Below are 9370 nucleotides of genomic sequence, written 5' to 3'. Positions count from 1 at the left end.
TGTCCCCTGCATCGGCAGGCGGACTCTCAACCACTGCGCCACCAGGGGAGCCCAGGAGGTTATTTTTTAAAAGAGAAAAGAGGTTATTTAAAAAATAACCCAGGAGGTTATTTTTTAAAAGAGCGGAGTAGCCCCCGCTCATCGCAACTAGAGAAAGCCCGCACGCAGCAACAAAGACCCAACGCAGCCAAAAATAAATAAATAAAATTTTTTTAAAAACCCAAAAACTTAGGTCAGAATGAGATTGACAGAAAAGCCTTAATGAAATAGATATCTTCAGAAAAGTCAGATAAAAAGCAAGTTAAGCCATCGTTTTCCACAGTGAAATCCATGCTAGATTACCACCTAATGGCAATGTTTTTGTAACTTCATGAGTATGTCCATAAGCCTGATGATTTCAGAGAACATCTTTGACATGCCACATAATGCTCAAGAATGTCTGGACTTTCTATTGCAACAGTCAATAAGCTTTTCAGTCTGGATACCATTTGCAAGACCAAGCATCACCAATGGAAGAAAGGTGATTATGCTAATGCTCTATGTGCCAGGCCCTACAGTGGGCTTTTTTCTTCATGTAGTCCTCAAAACAACTCTGCAACATAAAAAGGTTTACTTCCTTTTCCGAAATGAGGAATCTGAGGTTCAGAGAGCCACAGCTGTTAAGCAGTGGAACTGGAATTTGAATCTACTCTGTCTGGTTCTAAATCCATGATCTGATTGCCAAAGAATGGATTAAACATAAGCAGATAATATTAAAAACTGGGGAAGAGGAAAGAAGCTTTTAGTTCCTCACCAAAATCCACATTTGTTACGGGCTGAATTGTGTCCCCAGAAAAATTCACGTGTTGAAACCCTAACCCCCGGTAACTCAGAATACAACTATATTTAGAGATAGAGTCTTTAAAGAGATGATTACATCAAATGAGGCCATCAGGGTGGGCCCTAATCCAATCTGACTGGTATCCTTAAAAACAAGAGAAAATGTGGACACAAAAAAGACACCAAGACCATGTGAGGACACAGCAAGAAGAGGCCCTCTACAAGCCCAGGAGAGAAGCCTCAAAAGAAACCTTGATCTTGGACTTCTAGGCTCCAGACTGTGAGAAAATTAATTTCTGTCGTTTAAGCTCCCCAGTCTGTGAGATCTTGTTATGGCACCCTTAGCAAACTAATACAATGTTCTCTTATTCCTGGGGGCACAGTTAGACAACCATTCCCAGCCTCCTTCGTAGTTAGGTTTGGCCATGTGACTAGGTCTTTAGCAGAAGAAATGTGAGCAGGGGTGGTGTATGCCACTTCTGGGCATCCCATGCACACTCCTCCTTGGCCCTTTACTTCTAGCTGGCTGGAACAGAGACAGCGCCCTGAGCGACCTTCACGGCCTCATAACATTGATGACAACATTGCTGTACCTGAATCCCCAGAGGACCACCTGAAGGAGAGCTGCCCTCCAATGCGTCAACCACCTATTACTGTTAACTGAGCAAGAAGTGAATTTCTATAATGTCTGAGCTTTTGCGTGAATTTGTTTTAGCAGCTAGACCATCCTAGCTAATACTGAGGCATAAGAAAGTATAGAGAAAGTGGAAATAAGGAAGAACAGAAATGCCCATGGTGGAAAGTGCTGGTTGTAGCTGTAACTCTATCTATTGGGTGCTGTTTCACCAGAGACGGGACAGCCTCAGTCTCCCAATCCTTTTCAACTCAGGGACTGCCACAGAGGGAAGCACAGTGCTTTCCAATCTTGCAACATACTTTGGGAGAAATAACAGACCAAACCAGAAGATAATTCTGGGCCATAAATCTTCCTACCAGGTCATTGTTAAATTTGGCCCAGTCACTCACTAAATGTGCTCAAACACACTCTAAATAGTCAAGATTGATAAATGACGATGGAAAACTCCACAGTTTTGGCATCTTCCTCTTGATGACAAGTTGCCCTGCCTCTGTTGAAAGTTACCAAGACGTGTATAGACAGCCTGTGGTTACCAGCCCTTGATGTTGCAACATTTAAGTATTTTTCTCTGTCCTTCCAAATTCTCAAAACAAATGAAACTCTGTACAAGAAATATTACAAAATTCCATACAATCATACAATGCATTTAAAGGAGGAGAGGATGGTAGATGAATCAGATTAGTCAGTAAAAGAAAGTAAAATAATTCAAAAAAAGTTGAAAATCCCTGATCTATCACTGTCCTGTAAGACCACAATGTTTACAGAATGAAAAGAATAATCTGAAAAATAAAGCTTTACTTTAGAGAAAGTCCTTGTGTAGTTATCAAAACAATATTATCTTTGTGGAATTTCACAAACGAAGAGTATACTGCTATATCAATTATTCTCTTGCCTAAAAGAACAAGTGTGAAAATTACTATGGAGGGCTTCCCTGGTGGCGCAGTGGTTTAGAGTCCACCTGCCGATGCAGGGGACACGGGTTCGTGCCCCGGTCCGGGAAGATCCCACATGCCAAGGAGCAGCTGCGCCAGTGAGCCATGGCCGCTGAGCCTGCGCGTCCGGAGCCTGGGCTCCACAACAGGAGAGGCCACAACAGTGAGAGGCCCACGTACCGCAAAGAAAAAAAAAAATTACTACGGAAAGTTACTCTTTTGTACTATATTTCTACTCCATATGAAAGATGGCTTCAAAGAGACAGGCAGCATCCAATGCAAAACCAATGTTGATTTTCCAGGAGACTGTGAGATCCCTCAGGTTTGGTCTCACATGTGTGAGGCCCTTGTATATCAAGGGAAAACACTCCCTCCCAATTCTCCAGAGTCATGCAAAATTGCCACAAAGCTCCTTTGATGGGTGTATACTATAGACCCTATCTGATATAGATAAAAATAAAAAGGACTGTTACCCTAATCTGGATCATACCTAAAAAGAGGCCCAAGGATATATGGCCTAAGGGATCATAATTTATAATCAAGCAATGAATATCTTCCCTCCTGGATGATAGTACACTTTCTAACTCCTGAACAGACCTTCCCACTACTTCCTAATTCTATCTCCTGAGAGGCCTAGCTCAACACCTCAAACTGCAAACGTGGCAAGTGTCCTACCTTTGAAAATTTAAGAAAGCTAGCTTCCCAGTCTTAAACTAGCCTCTGCAGTATTCCTATCCAAGAGTGTTCTTTCTTGGATAGCACCAGAAAAATAAAGGGGATTGTACCAACTGAGAACTAAGGAAGGAACCCACATTAGCTCAGGAACATCTGCTGAGCCACAGCTGTACACAAGGCTCCCTGGTAAGCACCCTCGTGGCAGAGATGAGACAGGGCAACTAGAGGGCAGTGAGACTGAGAACTACTGGAATTTGAGGCACGGGCAAATGCTATGAATGCAGAAAAAAGAGGGTTTACTACGGAGCAGGAGACGGCAGGAACTCTGGAGAAACTACTGAGCTCAGTAGGACTTCAAAAGACAGGGAATAGAGACACAGACCTACTAGAGAATGGACTTGAGGACACGGGGAGGGGGAAGGGTAAGCTGGGATGAAGTGAGAGAGAGGCATGGACTTATATATACTATAAGTAAATGTAAAATAGATAACTGGTGGGAAGCAGCCACATAGCACAGGGAGATCAGCTTGATGCTTTGTGACCACCTGGAGGGGTGGGATAGGGAGGGTGGGAGGGAGGGAGATGCAAGAGGGAAGAGATATGCGAACATATGTATAACTGATTCACTTTGTTATAAAGCAGAAACTAACACACCATTGTAACGCAATTATACTCCAATAAAGATGTTAAAAAAAAAAAAAAAAAGGCAGGGAAGGGCAGGGACAGCATTCCAAAGAGAAGGAACAATACGTGCAAGGCCTGAAAGTCCTTGGCCTCCTTGTGCAGATAATAGCAGCGAGCATGACTGAAATCAGGCCCAGAGAGCAAGACATGAGTTTCACATGAGATCCAAAAGCTCAATCAGGACTAGAAACTGAAAGGCGAGAAATACCTTACCACAGGGTGCAAAATTTAGGGCACCGGTAAGGGTGGGGTGGGGAGGGAGGGGAGGTGATCCAATCCTGAGGACTTTAGATGCCTTTACCTAATGATGCTGGGAACCTGAGTGGTCCAAGTTACTGTCATTACTAAGCAAAACCCCAGGCTTTCCAGGAGCTATGATTCAATTACGAAATGAGGGCAGGGCCTGAGGTGGGGAAGGGGAGAGCAGGAAAGCCAGATGACCCTATGACGCTTATGATTTTTAATTAGGCGTCATCAGGAAAGGTTCTAAATGGAGAGAGTTGTCTCTGTCCCACAGTACTCCTAATTCTCACAGGAATTTAGGCAAAATTTGCCTAACACACAATCACTGCTAAACCACTGTGATTCCTCCTCACACCCCCATCCCGTAATCCCTAATCTACGAATTAGATTCTCAACCTGATTCAGGTTCTTCCTGATTAAACCTTCCAAGTCTATGAAAAGTCTCTCTAAAAGGGTTTCAGAACAATAAGAATGCTGAAAAAATCTCCTGTGTCTCAAAAGGTTTACTGGAAAAGATTATGAGCACAGCCTGAACGTTATCAGAGAGGAGGGCTGCCGAACTTTTTAGTGGTAACCCTAAAGGTCACGGAGCTGGACAGGAAGGTTGGGAGCTTTCCCTCGTGGGCACAGCACCACAAAATGAGACTGTCCGCTAGGCCCTCTCTTGAAGTTACCTGCACTAAGTGAAATGCTAGCCCTGCATCCATCGCCCAACCCAATTGAGGGGGTCTAGACAATGGTACAAGACACCAGGCAGCATAATAAGTAGCTAGCTACAGAAACGTTTCATTTTACCTAGGATCCTCACGAGTACAACATTATTGTGTGTCCAAGCCCACTGACTGACGTGTGCCTAGGAGGAATGAAAATTTACCAGCTCTGCAGGATTGCTACCTGAAGCGAGCTCATTGCCCATGTTCCTCTCTCAACGTTGTTATCCATGCCAGGTCTTCAGTACAGCCGTGAGGATCTCGGTCTAAGGAATTGCAACTTGGAGAACTTCTGACATTTAACTTAATCCCCTTTGGATCCACTCAAGGAAAACTTTAGAACAACTTCTGCTCCAGGAGTCTTTCACAAGCAAGACACACCATCAGGTGACTTATGCAAAGGCTCAGGACCAACACCAGTAAGGGTACAATGCCAAGGACACTGTTTTTCAAAGGGCATATATATATATAATGCCCTTTATATAATCTTTTCAGTTTGTTTTTTTTTTTAATGCTCAGAGGTTTTCAGGTTTCAGTCCCCTAGGGATATGTAAGACCTTTAAAAAGATCATCTTCCTTATTATATTCAAATTAGCTTTTCTCTTTTGGGGGGGCTTACCAAAAAAGTAACAGAAAGGTGCTTTTCAAATCAGCCTTGTGAGTATGAACTCTGGGTCAATCCACTGGTCAGGGACTTTGTGCAAGTTTAAAGTGCTTTGACCAGATGGCTTCAGAAAAGACTGAAAACAGGAAAGGCTCAGCAGAACAGACTCGTAATACTTCTTCAACAAGTCCTTTAAAAAAAAAAAAAAAAAAAAACAAGTCCTCTTTAACACTATCATATAATTTGAACTGCTGCTAAGGTACACTTACTGTAAACTACTTATAAAAAATAAGAGGTTAGGGCTTCCCTGGTGGCACAGTGGTTGAGAGTCCGCCTGCCGATGCAGGGGACACGGGTTCGTGCCCCGGTCCGGGAGGATCCCACATGCCGCGGAGCATGGCCGTGGAGCCTGCGCGTCCGGAGCCTGTGCTCCGCAATGGGAGAGGCCACAACAGTGCGAGGCCCGCGTACCGCAAAATAAATAAATAAGAGGTTAAATTTTAGTCAACTGTTCACATGCCCTTTTTTTGTTCAAAAAAAAAAAGATACTATGGGGAGTAGGTCCTAAAAGTCCATATGTGTTTTATACAAGAAGTCTTGAGTTCTATAACTTACTTTAAGATTTACCATCAATAATAATTCTATATACTATATCCAAAGTATACTCAGTTCTTTTTTTAACCTAGTGACATATATTTTATTTTTTCTATTTTTTATTATTTTATTTTTTTATTGAAGTTTAGTTGATTTACAATGTTGTGTTAGTTTCAGGTGTAGAGCAAAGTGATTCAGTTCTTATATATAGATATATAGATATAGATATTCTTTTTCAGACTTTTTCCCTCATAGGTTATTACAAAATACTGAGTAGAGTTCCCTGTGCTATACAGTAAGTCCTTGTTGGTTATCTATTTTATATACAGTAGTATGTATATGTTAATCCTAAACTCCTAATTTATCCCTCTACCCTCTTCCCCTTTGGTAACCATAAGTTTGTTTTCTATGTCTGTGGATCTACTCAGTTCTTTATAAAGAGAATGATTTCAAACTACTAGCTTCAGGGCTTTCAGGGCTTCACCATTTACTGCATGAGTAAATGCTTTAGCACCCTCTACTGGCCACTTGTTACATCCAGTCAGTTCCCAGCTCATCTCCCCAACAGGCAACTACCTTTCAAAGGTCAAATGGTGGCTACAGCAAAAGCCACCCCATCCTTCCTTCAAAGCCACCTGCAACAGCTGAGCCAGAAGCCACCGCCACAAAAGGAAAGGATGAATCCTGAAGTGCTCTCCTGCCACCACCTGTCCATGAGTCCTACTGTCGCTGGCAGATTTCAAACACCACCTGTGGCCCCTGCCTTGTCTGATCTGCACCCACCTCCAGTAACCAACCCCAGCCTCATTTCCACACACACACACACAGATTCTTCTAGGGGCTGAGCCCATGTCACTCTCCCGCTGTCTGCTTCATCTAGCCAGCTCCGGTGGGATAGGGATGTCTGGAGAGAAGAGCTCACCCACTGGGTATCACATGGGTAAACAGAGGACAAAAAGAAGAGCCTGAAAGGCACGTTTTCCCCCACAAGCTCACAGATATGCTGCCAATCAGCTTCCTGCCCCTGGGTGTATATCAGCCAGATTGGGGGAAGGGGGTGCCAGAAGAGGATTTCTCCTTTCCCAGAACCTCATGACAAAGCAGCTTCTCCTAATTTTCCACGGTCCCCTAGAGAAAGCAAGGCTCCTTTAGGAGGATCGAACACAAGTAACGCGAACCCTGTAAGTTCTCATTATCTGGCCCACTTTCTTTTAGAAAGGGAAAAAAATTAGAGTCAGCATGGTATTCATTATTTACTAACAGAAGCAAAGGACAGGAGAGGAGATAGGAATATAAAAGGTAGAGAGTTTCTTCACTCCCAAATCTTGCTAGATCAAGCTACTGTTTACTGTTTATTACTGATTAATAAATGCTGGCTGGTTTGACATCAAGCATCTATTCTTTAGAAGAGGATGTTGTAAAGGACTAAAAAGTAATTCCTGCCATCAAAGAGCTCATGATTTGATTGCAAAGACCAAACAAGTCAAAGGAAGTAATTACAAAGTAACAAAGCATCATAACCTTTAGTAAAAAATATATACGGGAAATTCCATAAGTATATATACACACACACAAAGTCCCCCTCTCTTTCTCATGTATAAAAAAATGATCATCAGGGCTTCCCTGGTGGCACAGTGGTGGAGGGTCCGCCTGCTGATGCTGGGGACGCGGGTTTGTGCCCCCGTCCGGGGGGATCCCGCATGCCGCGGAACGGCTGGGCCCGTGGGCCATGGTCGCTGGGCCTGCGCATCCGGAGCCTGTGCTCTGCAACGGGAGAGGCCACAGCGGTGAGAGGCCCGCATACCAAAAAAAAAAAAAAAAAAAAAAAAAACAAAAAAAAAAAGATCATCAAAATATTAATAATGGGACTTCCCTGGTGGTGCAGTGGTTAAGAATCTGCCTGCCAATGCAAGGGACACAGGTTCGGGCCCTGGTCCGGGAAGATCCCACATGCTGCAGAGCAACTAAGCCTGTGCAACACAACTACTGAGCCTGTGCTCTGGAGCCCACAAGTCACAACTACTGAAGCCTGCGCGCCTAGAGCCCGTATTCCGCAATAAGAGAAGCCACCACAATGAGAAGCCCGCGTACCACAACGAAGAGTAGCCCCGGCTCGCGGCAGCTAGAGAAAGTCGACGCGCAGCAAGGAAGACCCAACACAGCCAAAGATAAATAAATAAATAAGTAAAATTTTAAAAATTATAAATAAGTTTTTAAAAATATATATTAATAATGGTCACTCTGGTAGAACTTCCAATCTGTACTTTTTCTTTCATATTTTTCAGTGCTGTTTGGATTTCCTACAATAGAAATGTAGTATCTTAACAAAGAGAACAGAAATAAACTAAAAAACAATTATCAAGGGTGTAAACAAAGCAAACTGCTTACAAATATAATACTGTACACAGAATATGATCTATGAACATAGATAAAAAATACACAGAAGACTGGAAGAAAATATACAAATTATTAATGACCGTGTTTGTCCAGGGGCCACAGTGATTTTGTCTTTTCTGCCTTTCATGTGCTTTCTCATTCTCTAGAAAGTAAATCAATCTTTACTTAAAGAAATGCAAACGTTAAACAATTATTCACCCTCATTTTAAAGTATCATTAGTAAAAGTGCTTTATCGATAACCACTGATGTAATGACACACCTGGAATAAGTGCTGTGCTGATAAGGATATCCACCTCCTTGCACTGCTGAGCAAATAGCTTCATTTCAGCCTCAATGAACTCTTTGGACATCTCCTTTGCATATCCTCCTTGGCCCTCACCAGATTCCTTCAAGTCCACCTCTAAGGGCTCAGCACCCAGAGACTTGAACTGCTCCAAAGCTGCGGCCCTGGTGATTATTGAAGGGAAAGCAGTGGTCATTTCAGGTCCTTAATACAGAAATCAAGATCATCATTTACATACACATTTTTAAGAAAACTCTATGTATTCAAAAGTAGAAACTTTCTTTTGAGGTCTCTGACCAGACCGTTTGAATTTTTTTCTAAAGGCAGGTAACACCCTTATGATAATATTTTTTTCTGGAAAAAAAAAAAAACTATAGGAAATTCCAACTCTTACTTAGTTAAGTTACAAAAGGAATTTCACTACTGCCAACTCCAGTCATCAGTTAGTAGAGTTTCTTGACAGTAGTCCCACTGTTGATGATGTGAGATCTGACCTACGTTCAGATTTGACATCATTCAAATCACTCAAGTTGAGGCCTTCACTTATGGGGACTTTTCCCACATAAGCGACTCTTTTATTTAGAAATATTGTTACAAAGTGATTTTTGCCCCTAGTCCTCATTAAATTGTGTTTGAGAAAAGCGATCTATAAATGGCATAAATGGCAAAATGTGAAGAGCCGACACATTTAACTTATGTAAAAATACATTCAGTTTAAAAATAAATAAATAAATGCTAGCCAAGTTCTGTGTACTAGTTGGGAAACCAGAGCCAACAAAGCTCTCAGCTCT

General features: G+C 42.4%; 1 protein-coding gene across 5 annotated transcripts in view; it reads right to left on the bottom strand.

The window, feature by feature from the left end:
• The window catches only part of NNT (nicotinamide nucleotide transhydrogenase), a 93200-nt gene that overhangs the window by 57509 nt on the left and 26321 nt on the right, over window positions 1-9370 (bottom strand). For all 5 annotated transcript variants that reach the window (XM_024740338.1, XM_024740336.1, XM_024740339.1 and 2 more), the window contains one exon: window positions 8556-8743. In XM_024740338.1, the coding sequence (XP_024596106.1) occupies window positions 8556-8743 (188 nt within the window). The remainder of the gene's footprint in view (window positions 1-8555; window positions 8744-9370) is intronic.

This window comes from Neophocaena asiaeorientalis, unplaced genomic scaffold, assembly GCF_003031525.2.
Source record: "Neophocaena asiaeorientalis asiaeorientalis breed wild unplaced genomic scaffold, Neophocaena_asiaeorientalis_V1.1 scaffold57, whole genome shotgun sequence".
NCBI classification, from domain to species: Eukaryota; Metazoa; Chordata; class Mammalia; order Artiodactyla; family Phocoenidae; genus Neophocaena; species Neophocaena asiaeorientalis.
This window is presented reverse-complemented; position numbering and strand designations above follow the sequence as displayed.